General features: G+C 39.0%; 1 protein-coding gene across 2 annotated transcripts; it reads right to left on the bottom strand.

Moving 5' to 3' along the window:
• Positions 1–2,669: 2,669 nt before the first annotated feature.
• Positions 2,670–13,933, bottom strand: LOC113989361 (putative calcium-activated potassium channel subunit beta). 2 transcript variants are annotated; one of them, XM_027723859.2, is made up of 5 exons: positions 13,835–13,933; positions 7,853–8,018; positions 6,370–6,397; positions 6,202–6,279; positions 2,670–4,003 (listed from the first exon to the last, which is right to left on the bottom strand). In XM_027723859.2, the coding sequence occupies exons 2-5, from the start codon at positions 7,987–7,989 to the stop codon at positions 3,734–3,736; spliced, it is 513 nt and encodes a 170-aa protein (XP_027579660.1). In that variant the 5' UTR covers positions 7,990–8,018; positions 13,835–13,933; the 3' UTR covers positions 2,670–3,733. The 2 variants fall into 2 exon arrangements, with proteins under 2 accessions (XP_027579660.1, XP_027579659.1); XM_027723858.2 differs by having other exon boundaries at positions 6,202–6,397.
• Positions 13,934–15,806: the final 1,873 nt, after the last annotated feature.

Here is a 15,806-nt window from a genome sequence, read left to right as displayed (position 1 = left end):
CTGCTCAAACTAGCGTGGTATTACTCTGCTCTCCATTGCTGGCAAAATCCTGGCAAGAATACTCTTGAACAGACTAATACCCACTATAGCAGAAGGTATCCTTCCTGAAAGTCAGTGTGGTTTCAGAGCCAACAGGAGCACCACAGACATGGTATTTGTCCTCAGACAACTGCAAGAGAAGTGTAGGGAACAGAACAAAGGTCTCTATGTAACCTTTGTCGACCTCACCAAGGCTTTTGACACTGTGAGCAGAAAAGGTCTGTGGCAGATTTTGGAACGTTTAGGTTGTCCCCCTAAATTCCTCAAAATGATTATCTCACTCCATGAGGATCAGCATGGCCAAGTCAGATATGGCAACACACTTTCTGAGCCCTTTTTAATTAAGAATGGTGTGAAACAAGGCTGCGTTCTCGCTCCTACCCTATTCACCGTCTTCTTTAGCATGATGCTCCAAAGGGCCACGGCAGACCTCAATGATCAGGATGGTATCTACATTCGATACCGTACTGATGGAAGTCTATTCAATCTAAGGCGACTGAAGGCCCACACTAAGACCTTAAACCATCTTGTCCGGGAGCTGCGTTATGCTGATGACGCCGCCCTTGTTGCCCACACAGAAGCAGCTCTGCAGCGTTTAACATCCTGCTTTGCAGATGCTGCTGAGCTCGTTGGTCTGGAGGTCAGCTTAAAGAAGACAGAGGTCCTCCATCAGCCTGCACCTCAGGATGTCCCCCATCATCCCCACATCACCATTGGTCAATCAGAGCTCAAATCAGTCCAACAGTTTAATTACCTCGGTAGCCTCATCTCCTCAGATGGTAAGATTGACGGAGAGATAGACAACAGATTAGCAAAGGCATATAGTGCTTTTGGAAAACTCCATAAAAGAGTATGGCGTAATAAACACTTGAAGAAAAGCACCAAGATCAGTGTTTACAAAGCCATAGTGTTGTCTACTCTCTTATATGGCTCCGAATCATGGGTCATCTACCGCCACCACCTGCGTCTCTTAGAACGCTTCCATCAACGCTGCCTCCGTACAATTCTAAACATCCACTGGTCAGACTATGTGACCAATACATCTGTTCTAGAGCAAGCAGCTATCACAAGTATCGAGGCCATGCTGATGAGAACACAGCTGCGTTGGGCAGGTCATGTCTCCAGGATGAAGGACCACCGCCTCCCTAAGATCTTGCTTTACGGTGAACTTGCCACTGGCTGATGCATGAGAGGAGCCCCGAAGAAAAGATACAAGGACTCCCTGAAACAACATCTCAGCCTTGGCCATATTGATCACCATAACTGGTCTACTCTGGCCTCAAATCGGGAGGCCTGGAGACACACCATCTATAACGCAACTGTCTCCTTTGAGAACACACGCAGGATCACCCTCGAGGAAAAAAGGCAACGCAGAAAGAACCGTGTATTGCAGAATACACCATCTAAGGAGTCTTTCTGCTGTGCCTTTTGCAATCGGATTTGTCTGTTACGTATTGGCCTCATAAGCCACCAGCGTGCCTGCAGCAAATGTGGATAGAGCCTTCCCAAATCTTCGTTCGCGAAGCCTAGCCATGATGACACTCCAGTCTCAGCTTTTTATGAACTAACAAAGTAGGATCCCTTCCCCTTCTCATCCCATTTGGTCACCCAAACCACCTGTACCTGTGCCAGCTGAACATTCACTTTTCTGAATGAGAGAAGTTAAAATTGTATATACACAAAACTTCAGATGCATTTCACAAAAGTGTTGTATGAAGATGTAAATACTGTCTTCCCTGTGGACACAGTGCTCCTCCTATATTAATTTCTGAGGTTTAGCTTTTTTCTTTTTTTTTTTTTTTTCATTTTCTTTTAACAGCCCCTGCTTACATGATCTGAATCTTAAACACTAGAGTAGGTAATTTTTCCGTTTGTACATTTCTTATAGATAACCGTCTATATTTTGAATGTTGAATGAGTGTTCAGGAGGATAAACTGCTATTTTGTACTATCCTGGTCTACTTTTCATTTACTGATTATGATGAAAAGCAAACTCTGACACTGTTCCATTTGTAATGTTAGAAAATGCAAGTAATGGGTTAATATTTCAACCTTTCTCTTTATTACAGTAAACAATACAGAATTTTACCACATTAACGAGAATAACTTTTTCCACTGTAATTTAATGAATTTTAATTTATATCTAAGCCTTGCAACTTTCCTGTGAATGATAGCTTCTAGTGGTTTATCAGTTGTGTGATGAAAAAGCATGTACTAGTTGTGTTCCGAATGCCAGTCAAATACAGTATATGGGAAGTATCTCATGTTCCTCTGGTGTCCAGTTGTTCTCTGGTTGAGAGAAACAGTTATTTTGAGAGAATAGAGAATGTCTCTATATGTGCATCAGAGCATTCCTAGGAGTCTTGGCAGTGGAAACAAAAATACCTCTTTTGAAATATCTTTTTGCTAGGCATGTAAACTTCTGTCTGTTACATTAGCTTCTTGTATTTAGTAAGGCATCACAGATGTTTTCTACTTTTTGTGGGTTAAGAATGGTATTCCCCAATTTAGTGTTCCCACCAAAACACTCCAAACCATGTGCCACTCGCTCATTTCCCCTCCTCCCTGTGGGTGGCTGGAGAGGAAAACTGGAGGCACAAAAGGTAAAGATCACAGGCTGATGTAAGAACAATTTACTGGAAACAGCAATGAAATAAGACAATGAACACAGCAATAGTAACAGCAACAATGCTAATAGAAGAGTGTTCAAGAAATGAATGATTTACATGAGTTCTCGCTCCCAACAATACCCAACTGCTCCCTCTACCCACACTGCCGACCCAGAAGAGAGCCCTTCCCCATCCCTGGAAAATGACATGAGGTGGTATAGCATAACATCAGGGTCCTAGCCATGCCTCCTCCTGGCTACTGAAAAAATTAACCCTGTCCTGGCCAGAACCAGGACCCTACTTCATAATAATATTCTTTATGTCTTAGCTTCCTCTCCTTAACAGTTTTTATAATCTATGCAAATAGCAGGCAGGTAACCTTCCTTGAGTGGTGCACTTGTTTCAAATAAAGCAAGACTAAAATTTGAGTTAAATACAAGAACTTCTAGTTTAAGCTTCTTTCCTGTACCCTGTACTTTATGCATTTCTTTATATACAGCTGGTGCTAGATGATTAGAGGGCAAGTTTTGTACAGTCTGTGTGTGTATATTTTGAGTGGTTTTCTCCCTCCCCTTTCCCAAAAGCAGAAAGAAAGCCATGAAAACAAACATCTTTTTGCACCATAAAAAAGCTGCCTTTCTCAACAGACAAGAAGAATATACCATGAGTACTTAATGTGTTGGTGTACAAGTGTATAAAGGATGTGTTTGCCAGTGATGATGTATATGGATCTGGCACATACTAACCTCAATCAGTCAGAAAACTAGCACCACATCTAAAATGTGGAACAAGAGTTTAGTAGTAAACTTGAATTGTAGCTTTGCAAAGCAGCTGTACCTCATAAAGCCCAGGGAAACAATAGACAGTAACTTGGTCCGTGTGCTTATGAGGTATTTTCAGACATTCCCGGGAATCATATTTTCTCCTTGGGTAATGGATTGCCATCCATAGTGGGTGCCATTCAGTTCTTTGAAATGCCTGCCCTTGGATGGACACCTGGTATATTAAGAGTCACAGAATGCCAGTAACAGGCAGAACAAAAGCATTTTAATATTTTGCAACAATCTGTGCTAGAAATTTATTTTCTACTGCCAAGCAGAAAGAACAGAAACATACTGACTAATTTTTACCAGAACAATAATCAGACATCCACCAGTAAACATGAGTGTAGGCCAGAGGAAAGCAAAGAGGAGACCTTTGGGGGGATAAAGTCTGCTTAAAATAACATTGGTCTGTGTTCCTCCTGGATCATAGTAACATGGGAAAGTGTGGTATTTTTTGAAATTGCTTGCAATTGTTTCTATTCGTGCTTTAACTTCTTTAGAGTTCTCCGACTTGTCTGGGACGTACGAGCACTGGAATAAGAAATTAAGGTGATTCATTATAATGGATACTGTAAAACAAAGTCTGTAGTTAAATCAGTTCGAAGAAAAAAGTCAAGCTAGTACTGACAAAATCTTCTGTGGTTTAGCATCCTTGAAGATTGTCTTGATTATGTCCATAACCCATTTGCCATGTTTCCCTGTTTCCATCAGTGTGTCTATGCCCCCAATCTGCAGATTTACAGATTGGAGTTATGTTGTTGGAAATCAATAACATGAGTGCTCAAAAAAACCCTTGAGTCTTTGGGAATGTCACTTCATTATTACAGTGCCAAACTCCAATTCCTAACAGAGCTTCTAGGCACTGCCACAGCAGGAAAGTGTCCATCATCATCATCATCATGGCCAGTCTTCGCGAACGAAGATTTGGGAAAGGTCATTACCCTTCGAGCCTGCGCAGTGGATTTTTTAGGTGAGACACAGTGTGCGCTGAACTGAGCCCACCCTTTAATCCTAAGGTTCATCTGCCGGGGCCGAGCGAGCTCGGACGGTGGCAGCGAGGTCCTCAGGATGTAGGTTTGTTTAGAGATGGATGGCCTTACAGGGCTGACGAGCTCAGGAAAGTGTTAATTGTGCAGAAATTCACACTGGCTTGTTTCACTGTGTGCCTTTGGTTGTAACTAGTAGAAAAATACAGCAAGCATGGCTTTTAGAGGCTTCCTACTTGTTCTTGTAACACAGAATGCAGTTATTTAGTCTTCAGTGGAAATACTATTAGACTCTGAAGCACACATTTTTTTTTTTTTGTTATTCATAACCTTTTTTCTCTGCAATATTATTTTTGATATCTAATAATGATTAGGTGTATTAAACTGGAAACTGGCCAAGGCAGAAGGGAGGATGGTTCCTGACCTGAAAACTTGCAGTAATGCAACTAGGTAGGAAATCAGTAAATCACCTCGTCTTGCAGTGAACAAGACTTGTTTCCATCTACACTGGATAATTTCTGCTTTGCTGCTTTATTGCATGTAACTTTCCCTGAGATAGTCGCTATAAAGATAGGCATTAGAAAAATTCAGCTTAAGTGTTTTATGCTATTAGGTTTGCATTGTGTGAAACTCTAACTCTTTGCACTTGAAGTCTGAGCATGTTTATTCTGGATTCTGAAAGTACTTCAATCTTGGACATTCAAGATCTGAATTTCAATTTTCCCCCTTAAGACAGTTGCTGATCTGGAATAAGGCCTCTGAAATACTCATGGGTTTGGAACTGAACTAAACCTGACCTTTCTTGGAACTGGGTACCTGTAGGAGCACTTTTTGTTCTGGAGGAACAAGCCCAAAAATGTTGAACACTCTGCTGATTCCCAAGCAGAAACCCTGGCAGGAACCCCTCATTTTCCCCCTCCATAATCTTTCACAGACCTCTAAAACCAAATGAATATTGTGCACCCACATTTCTATCCCACCCACGCACTTGTCCTCTGGGGAAGAGATCCCTAAAATTACTGACCAAGGGATCTCTACCACAATATCCAGCATCTCTGCCTTACACAGGTGCTACCTACAGTGCCACTGCCCTCTCCATGAGTCCAGGAAACTGCTGGAGACCAAACCAAAAACAAATGAGTTTTGTGTGTGATCATCTTCCAAAATCACTTATTTGTTTCTTCTTTCTGTCTAAAATGTGCATCATGTTGCTGTTTCCTCTGCTTTCTTTATTCCCTGCTTCATACTATACACGTAAAATGCAAGTAAAATTGGGATTTGTGATCTTATTTTGGATGGTTCTTAAATTCAGGTCTCTCGTGATAATTCATCATGGAACTGGGCAAACCACAGCTTATAAATTAATTGTTCCTACTGGTCTTCACCTTGGAGACAAATATTTTAAAATGTTCACAAATATTATATATTCATGTTGGTGTAATTCCTTAACAAGCATTAACTTAATGTTTGATGTAATGCTTAAAATAAAATCCAAACTATGTCATTTCTGGAATGTTTTAAAAATGACATTACAGATTGGAGTTATGTTGTTGGAAACCAATAACATGGGTGCTCAAAAAAACCCTTGAGTCTTTGAGAATGTCACTTCATTATTACAGTGCCAAATCCCAATTCCTAACAGCTTCTAGGCACTGCCACAGCAATAGTCTAAGACCAGACATTAATATGTAAAAGACAAGCAACTCCTGCTCTTACTGTGCTGCTTTGTTTAAAAACCATCACCTTAGGATTTCTTTCCAGTGTATCTTCAGTCTGGTACAGCATAACCTCCTGTCCCGAGGCTGTCAGATTAACCCACACCTGTAGACAGGGATAAGAAAAGATGTCCTCATCCTCTGAGCCTTCGCTGTCTGGGCAGAGAACTTTGTCCTCGATGTTGGCCTTGAGTACCTTGCACACAGTTTCTGTTGTCCAAACACTACAAAACCAAAACAAAAGATATTGCTTTTAAGCTCATTAGAAGCATCTGTTGAAAGTTGCATGTGGAGATGCATCTGTGTGTGGTGGCATGGCTGGAGTTCATGACCGCTCCATCCTGCTGCAGTGAACTGTGTCCACCCTGATTCCATAGCTGCACTTGGAGAAAGGCTGCCATAGGGAAGAAGTGCAGGAAAGCATTTTTGTTGTTGTTGCTGTTGTTTGTTATGCATTCTGTGTTTTGCAGTTAGATTTTGACCTACCCATCTTTAACAGGCTTCAAGTGTTGTTCAAGAAAAGAAATTGCTATGGATTTTAATGTTTGGTAGTAACTACTTGGAATGCAGTACACTCGATATCTCAGAACTATTTTGGCTAGTTTCCTTCAATAAGCCTCAGAACTCAGATCAGTTCCTACGGTTTTTCCCCTCCCCCCTTTTCTTTATTGCATAGGCCTTTTGCATGAATAAGAAGCCAGATTTTTTTCTGGATAAAGTTAAATTTTTGCTGTTGCATATCCCTTTTTCTCAAGAGTTACTGTTCTATTATTGATAATGCAATAAACTTTTGCTCACAGCAGTACGCATTGGTGGCAAAAAGTCAAGAAATAATTTCACTCAAGTTCGTACAAACTAATCTCTTTACATGCATCTGTCTTTTGTAATGTAATCTGGAGGCTGGAAAATAAATAAAATATATGTGAATTACTCTGTTTTAAACATAACGGTTTTCAAACAGTTTTGAGATTAAAGATGCTCTAGCAAGAAGAACAAGGTGGATATCCTCGCTTTCTCTATCAAAATCTTCAAATGTGAACAAGTGAGGTGCACTCTTTGTCTTGTTACTTTGATTTTTTGCAAATTGATTTTTTGTGTGGAGGCAGAATTTGCAAAATGAAATAAAAGTGTGGATAATAGTAACTCCTTCAGCATTCATTGTATTCTGCAACATTTTCTGGCACACTCTGTGCTAGTTTCCTATGATGGCTGAGTTAGAAGTAAGATACAGATTCTCCAGTAAACAATTTTGTCTTGACTTCTGTTGCTCAACTTTTAATAGTTTTATTAAACACAACACTCTCCTGCACGTGAAAAAGCTTTTTAAAACTGTTTTTATTTTGCAAGACTTGGCTTTTCATTGTCAAGCTTCCACAAGCATGGTTGGTTTTTTGATTTTATGTGTTTTCACACTAAATGTTTTAGTTTTTATTTTGTTTTGTTTAGCCCTGAGGAGCATAATTTTCTCTTCCTTGTGGTTACTTTTAAGTGCCTAATAGCTTCTTGGCTCATTTTTTTTCTCCTTTTTTCTGTCTTAAATCCTTATGAGCTCTTTGAGGGTACATGGTCTATTTATTGTACAATGTACTAACATATCTTTTATCACTTTTTTAATAATTGTATTTGATGATGACAAGAAAAAGAACAGCTTTATTTCATAAAAAAATGGCTGTTATTACCTCTTAGTGTAGAAAGGCACGATGGTGATCCCAATAAAAAAGTACATCATCATGGAGCATGCAACCATTCCCAGTCCCAGGCACAGGGCTCTTGTCTCCCCTCTCTTCTGAGCAGTCACCAACTTCTTTCCCAACATGATCTAGAGTTGTGAAACTTGAACAACCTCTTTTTGGTATAAAATCAAATACAGAAAGGAGAGGGAAAGCATGACAGTTATTGTGGTTGTGTAGCGAGTTTCTGAAATACAATATATTCCATGAAGGAACAGTCTAATTTTTGCAAAACTATAAATAATAAAAAAAAAGTTACTGTGTTTTTCGTTAGACTCCTTTTCCACTTTTTTAATTTACCCTATAGACCTTTAACAAGTGTATGTGTGTATAGGCTAGGAGGTGGGGTAGGAAATCCTTATAACTTTTGGGGAGAATTCTGTTAACAGTCCAATTCAGTCTATTTTATGTTGCTGTTTCTCTGAGGTAAGAGATGTTCTGTTGTGTATTGGTAAAGGCTGCATAAAGGGAAAATCTTCCCAGAATGGAATCCTTTTTACATGGCGCCTTTTCTTCTGGAGTAGTCTGAAATGTGATTGTCTTATTTCAAGAGAACTGAAATAATTTAAAATTTAGCATTTAAGATTTCCAGTTCAGACTTCTGCAAGTTTTTTGGCCTTGCCCATTCAGGTATACTCCAAACCTGGTGTTAGTGTAACACTAGGGAAACTCTTGGGCATTGCTGTCTGAACCCGAGCTTGTGAGTGACTAGCATTAGCCACCCCCCCCCGCTCCCTTGTCAAAGAGTGTTCTAAATGATCTTCCTAATGCTTTGATAAGGAGAATCTGAAAATAATTGCTGTGAATCTGTGTCATTTAATCATGATGATATATAGGATTACTATATAAATGGGCCATAACTTTCAGTGTGAGCTCAACCCATCATCAGTATCTGCTTCACTGACAGCTGTGACTGCAGGTTTTTGGGGTTTGTTTTTTCATGAAAACATGGCACAAGCCATTGTTATGGCAGAGGACAAGACTGGCAAGATTTGTGTGGGCTTTTTTTGAGATAAGAGAGGAAAGAAGAGCAGAAGGAGAAAAGGAAAATATGTTACATACATGCTGAACAAGTTTTCAGTCCTGTTCTCCTGTGCAAGGCAATGGTGCACAGCTTCATGCAGTGCATTTTCAGGATTATAGTTTCAGGTATGTGTTTTGTGTTTATCCTTTCTGACTGGCCTTCAGGAGGTGTGGTTCCTGCCTAAATCCACCTGTGTTCAGACTTAAATTTAGGTACAGTGTAAGACAAGTACAAATCAAAGTTAGCAAATAGGCTCTTCTGGTTATCTGTGAGTAGGTGGTCTCCATCTGCCCCAGGCTGGCAGAGCTATGCTGTTAATGCAGGTAGGGGACCACGCTGAATTTGGTGAACGATGAGATAGCTCTCAAAGCTGTGAGTTTCAGCTCTTAAAGGAAAGAATGGAAATATATTTTGAATGTTGCTTTCTTTCATGTTAGTTCTGGTTTTCACTGGTAAAAGTGCCTCACTTTGACTGTTTAATGATCAAAGGAAAAAAGTATTTGAACATTGACATGCTACTGTTTTTAGACTTCTATAACACCTGAATGTTTGTGCTATTAGCAATAAAAATAGACATCTGTGGACAGTAAAACAGCTTTGGTTGTTTCGCATAACTTGGGATTAGTTGCAAATTTTAAATACTTATTTTGAAGTTGGTAGTACATGATATCAAAGTGAAAGGCTGTTCTCAGGTGTCCCTAGAAACTAAAGGAGTTACTGTTAGAGTACAGAATTTTGTCCAGTTCCATATTTAATTCCACTTTAAATGAAACATCAACATCCACTGGGAGTTTTGCATACAGCATTTTTTTTTCTGATGATTATGTATTGTATACATTGGCATTGTAAGAAGCATCTCAATTTGAAAACTGCCATAAGACGAATCTTCCCTGTTTACTGGCATTTGAGTTTAATGCAGAATGTGAGCTAATGCCCTTAAGTAAGACTGTATTGTGTTTTGCTTGGTCAATGGTGTTATAAATAGAATGTGTGGCATCAAATGGTGCCAGCATGCTCATGCTGCACCTGCATATTCATGTAAAATTGGAAATAGCACTTATAAAGCCCAAAGAATTCCAAAATATTTAAAATACTGGGCAACATGGCACATTAAGACACATTAAACTGACTTTCCTTTACCTATTGTGCAGCTTGGTCAGAGGGGAAAGTGGAATAAGGGAACATCATTGGCCCTGGAGCACAGACCCCAAGACCATGTGGTAGCAGGTCCTTATAGCACAGTGGGAAGCTAAAGATAGATGAGTGAAAACGTGTTGTTAGTAAGAAATTCTTACATACAGTAACAATGATTACTCTTTAATTTTCTGTGAGAAACTGAAAAAATGAAAGACTGATACTGCCACCGTGAGTTGTGGAAAACTTCTGGTAGCCTAGTACTGTTAAATGAACTGAGTTTTAGATGAGCCATTATGTTTACTGAACTGACCCAGTTACACTGAGAAACAGCAAGGTAATCAACCCCCTTGTTACATGGAAAACTGTCGGTGGACAGAAATTGTGTGAACAATTTCTATTGCATTTCTGAGACCTTCAACTTGGCATGGTTGGGTGCAGACAGTAAAAAAATACTGCGCCACTAATATGGCTGCAGGCCTTATGCCAAGGTGAAGGAGGAGTTGTTCTGGCAGGAAAACAAGTTTTATGGACACCTGCTGTTATCCAGTTAGTACTGTACACCACAGTATGTTTTCCTTATGTATCCAATGTAACCTGGGGAAGAATCACGTCTGTGTGTCACAGGCAGCATATAAGCTGTCTGTCCTCTAATAAAGCGGACATTTTTGCCAATCATATTGATTTGTGTGCATTTCTGTCTGACCCCCTCCGCCGATAGAAAACAAGAACCATGGGACTATTAACCAAAGAATTAATAAGAAATGTAATTGCTCCAACAGTCTGCTTGAATGTTGGTCACACATGCAGCAGAAGTACCACTAAGCTCATGCTTCTAATAATCTAAAACTGCAAGTCTACCTCTTTAAGACACAAAAGGAAAGGAACTCGTATATGTAAATTGGAAATTTTTCTCAAGTGGCCAAGAGTTTTCCCAGCTTTAAGTGCAGTGCTGTTCCCTGTCCTGACACAAGCCAGACTGCCTGACCCTGGCTCTCTGCATGGGCTGCTGAGTGATCCTGTTTGCCTCTGCTCCCCCAGTTCAGATATTTGCTCTTCCCCAAAGTGAATAAGGACATTTAAATTATGCAGAGTGCATTAACAAGAAAGGTTCATTAAAAATATCTCATTAAGTGCTTCTATGGATATGTAAACTAAGCAGCTAGGTCTTCAGGCTGTGTAAATGAGGGATGTCATTGTTCTGTTGCTGAACCAGATTAGCTGTAAATGCGGTCCCTTAACTGAAATACGAATTTCCTGGTACATTTTTTTTCTGCTTTCCAATGTAGAAGATCAGAAAAAATCTGTAAAGCTATTTCAAACATGAACAGAAAAATTAAAGAGGAAACACTAAACAGCAAAGGAAACCCACGTGGATTTTTTTTCTTTTTTACATAAAAATTCCTACGTTCTTCTGCTGGAAATCCTTCATTTTCCAACTCTCAAGACAAAGCAATGCTGCATGCATATGGAAAAATGTATTTATTTGGAATTTCCTCATTGCTTAAAAGGTTAATTCTTTCAGATTAAAAAATTTTCTCTGGCTCCTGGCTCTGTCTATGTATATTAGAACAAGTGTTGAAAGAGCTGATTTAGTGTTTCCTCTGACAAAATCATTAAGTCTTTGAAAATGAAGCACTGCAGAAGACTTGATTGGCCCAGGAAGTCTGAGCAAATTTGAATTGGGAGATGTTGAAGCGTACAAGGTGGGCCTTCAATAGAAAATTTAAATGTATTTTTGTACTGAAGATTCTGTGGGCTGTCTCCCTATTTATTAGGAATGTATAAGCTGCAAATGTTTTCATAATGTTCCCTCTGCCTAATCTTCAATCTACTTAAATTATACAGTACATTAGCTGTGCAATTTCAATTATAATCACTGCATTGACAGCTGCTGGTGATAATACTAGGGATGCCATCTGGTCAGGTTTGGAATAGTCCCCTGTTTTGATTAGAGACATGTTTGATACTTGGCGGGAAGTCTGCCTCCTCCTCCTCCCTCATCTTTGAGCAGTTTCTAGTGGTGTAACCTCCATGAGTTTGGATGGGACCTCTCTTTTGAGCTATTATAGGATGCTCTTAACTTGGATAAAGTAGGAGTAATAGTGATGAATTCATCTTGCTTGCAGGAGAAAGGCTGCTAAATCCCTCTCTTGAATTTAAGTTGGGAATAAATATTAAGTGAGCTGGTCTTTTTTTTTTTTTTTTTTTTTTAAGCTAGCGTATCTCACACTGTAAGGTGAATTTCCAGTGAGTATTTAAGTATTGCATCAAGTTCTAATACAGCATCATACCAAGAAGAGTGATGCAAGTCATCCACATCTCTAATGTGATGAGGACTTGTTAAATAGGCCAGGACTCTTTGACCTTTACAGCCTCTACATACAAATTAGCCTCTTGTTTTCTCCTGTCAAGTGCCAACTTAATAGTCACCTTGTTTTATTCTCAAAACACCTTATATGGACAACTTAAAAACTGCCAGCTTTGTTGGGTTTTAAGAGGAGCATAGTTTTTGGTGACAGTTTATTGGCCAAGTGCATTGTGTGGGAACCAGAAGGCAAAAGTTTTAGATCTGTAAGTATGAACTCTGTACAGATCATGTTACTGGGACAGAGCTTGTGTTTACATATTTATTACTATCTCTGAGTAGAGTTAGTTTGATCACTCACACTTGCCTACCTGTGTTTTTGTGAATATTTCAACATTGTTTAGATTCTTCCTTTCTGTTCCAATCCTACACTCATCCATTTCTCATCGGCTGCTCCACCACTTACAAGAGGCTGCAGTCAAAACTGCATTTATGTTGTCACTTTCTTTCCCTCTCCCCACCCTCAGTCTCCTCCTCTAGCAGTTATAGGCATTTCTTACTGGTACCAGGGGTGCTGGGTCCAGAGAACACGGTTTTGTTCATTGTAAATTGATAAGAAACCATTACTTAATAATTTTTCTGTATATCTGGGACCACAAATACTGTATGTTACAGAAAAAGGTGGTGCTGAACCTCGATGGAAAAGTGCACAGAAAAGAAGATTCTCTTGTAGTTGTCTTGGAAACCTGAAACAGCAATATTTTGACTGCTTAACATGATACAACTATGTTTATTTTATGAAATATACTGTATCATTTTGCTTTGTTGCTGTACTGTTTACCTGATGTGCCACTAGAGTGAATTAAAGAAATTAGCTTTTTCTTCTCTTTAAAAACATATGCAGCTATTTAAGACTCATTCTTTTAGCTTTTAAATATGGTCGTTCTTAAAAAAATTAAAAATGGGAAAAAAAGAAGTTACTTGCTTAGTTCAGCAGTTTTGAAATCTTTCTGAAGTGCTTGTTTTTGATTCTGTGCTGTACAGGGCTGCACAGAAGAAATCAGTTTAAGAGTAAGTTTTAGGGAAGTCTGGAAGAGTTTTAGTGCCTTACTTAGGGGTAACTATGCACAACCTCTAAAGTAAGGCTCAACACCCAAAGCCCTGAAACTCCTAAGAGTAAAGGTGTATTTACCATTAAAATGAATAAAAGGTATGATCTTATATGAGCTCTATACTCTTAATTTGTGAAAATATTACTGTTACCTTTGCTAACAGTTATGAAGAATGATCAGATTGCATCGAGTTACAAAAGAGTTAGCTCACATGCTACAGGAAAATTATCTGTGCTGTCCTCCATAGTGCTGCAGATTTAGAAAGCCTGTTGCTTCTCAAAACACTGTACATTTCAGAACCCAAAGCTATTGCATGCTCCCAAGGAGAAACAGTTGCTTAGAAATATACTCACAGTTTTTGATGAAATGCTGCTTTTGCTGATGATAAAAAAAAAAATCTTCTGTTACATGACAGACTTGAGATAGTAGTAGAGCTCAGAGCTGAAAGGGATTTTTATTATTTTTTTCCTTCCTGTACTTCTCTGGGTTTTCTTTGCTGTGGCTGAACTCCTAACTTAGTTCCCCTATTACAAAGCCTTTTGTAACCATAAATGGTAAGGTATGAAAGAACACTGTCCTTTCGGCGATTCATTGCGGAAACCAGGAAACCACAATATTGACTGACTTTTCTCATACCCTAGAGTCCCTTTACCACATACCCTGGTGGATTTGTGTTAAGCTATGGCTCTACTCCTTTTGTACAGCTGTTTTAGTTTAGAAATCTGACAGATCTTTTGGGTAAGATTTAAGGAATTGAATGTATCAATGACCAGTGGTACTGATTCTTAATTCTTAATACCTAAGCTATTACCAGCTGTGTGTGAATGCTTTGTTACCACTAGTTTCAGTGAGTTTGAATGCAACAGGTGCTAAAATTTTGACTGTACACCCTATACACAAGAACAAAGCATCCATCATGTCATAAATGTTACACTGTGCAACATGTTCCTCTAGCCAAAAAGCAAAGCAAGTTTCTGGGATGTATAAATGGATAACTCCTGTAACAGAGCTTCAGAGAAGAGCTAAAATAAAAATATTTTGTAAATTTTTCTGTTTTGAGAGAGAAAAACTCTCTTATTAGGAGACTAAAGGAATTTAAATGCATTAGTCCAGTAGAATCACTAAGAGAGCGCTTGTAAACAAGGGTAGGACATCCTCCCCACACACCCCCCCGAGCTTTAGGTATTTGATAATTAGCTCTTTTGGCTCAAGCTGCTCTTCTAACCTTGCTTTTGGTAAAAGATTTGAAGTTGACATGCTCAGAGTGCTCATGCTGGCTGAAGATAACCTATCAATCTCCTTCAGTAGGACCTTTTCTATTATTACTGATGCAGTAATAACAAAGCTAACTTGGATTTAGATAGACGTTTACAGCTAAGTAAGAGGAAGCCTGCTACTATCATCTAGATTGGAAAGATTTATGATCATAGTAATTTTTTAATACTTGAGATGTGATGTAGTTAAATTTAAAGAATAAAGAATTTGAAGGTTGGAAAAAAGAGTTATTTCCAGATAAAAGAGGATCGGGTTGAGTGGAGTATTCTATTATTTTTTGATACTTAGAAATCAAGACTGGATATTTCAAAGATGGATATTTCAGGCTCTGCTGACTCAAGGAAAAGTCATGATTTTAATGAGGAATTTATTAAAAATTATTTTTGGGCTGTGTGATTCAGCAGTCAAGGTAGAAAACAAGGTAAGCCCTGCTGAATGAAATTCATGAATCTTCAAATTAACTGTCTTCTCTGCCTATTCTCCTTAACCCCAATGGTTAATACTCACAGATCAATTTCTAACTCCTACACTAAGGAGTTCTACTGCAAAATTAACACAAAGCTTGTGGATTCCAGAGCAAAAATATAGAAAAAAATTTTAAAAGTTTTCTCAGTGAAAGGAGGTGGTGGTAGAGTGGTTGGGCTCAGTTTGAGGTGCACTGGTGGTTTGTTTGAATAGACAGAAGCTATGCTCCAAGTCTGATGCTACACAACACTTTTTGCTTGGTTTTTTCCTCTCACATACACTGCAGATGTACAAGTCTAGGTGGTCACTGGTTCTTGGAGAACTAACCCAGTAAAATAATGTGGGTGTGCTAAAGGGAGGTCCACTTCTAACCTTGGGATAAGTTCAGCGTGCCACTGACCTGTACCAACTGACATGTATGCATTGGAGCTCAATGGCAAGCCAGATGTTTGTTGTGCTATAAACTGTAATTCTGTAAGTCACAGTCTAAAATATCCTTTATCTTCTTAAAACCACATGGAATATTTTCTTTTTTTGAACATGAGGGGTGGGAGGAGAAAGCGAACTATCCGGTGCTTGAAATCA

Source organism: Pipra filicauda, unplaced genomic scaffold (genome assembly GCF_003945595.2).
Source record: "Pipra filicauda isolate LSUMZ 115617 unplaced genomic scaffold, ASM394559v2 scaffold498_size1627759_pilon, whole genome shotgun sequence".
Lineage (NCBI taxonomy): Eukaryota > Metazoa > Chordata > Aves > Passeriformes > Pipridae > Pipra > Pipra filicauda.
The sequence above is the reverse complement of the archived record's forward strand: the minus strand, read 5'-3'. Positions and strand labels throughout refer to the sequence as shown.

Excerpts from the sequence above, each read along its gene's own strand:
- LOC113989361 (XM_027723858.2), bottom strand. The coding sequence starts at position 7,989 with ATGTTGGGAAAGAAGTTGGTGACTGCTCAGAAGAGAGGGGAGACAAGA. Across the intron at positions 6,398-7,852 it reads GTGCCTTTCTACACTAAGAG|TGTTTGGACAACAGAAACTG; the intron begins GTAATAACAGCC and ends TTGGTTTTGTAG. Across the intron at positions 4,004-6,201 it reads CACTGGAAAGAAATCCTAAG|TGCTCGTACGTCCCAGACAA; the intron begins GTGATGGTTTTT and ends TTCTTATTCCAG.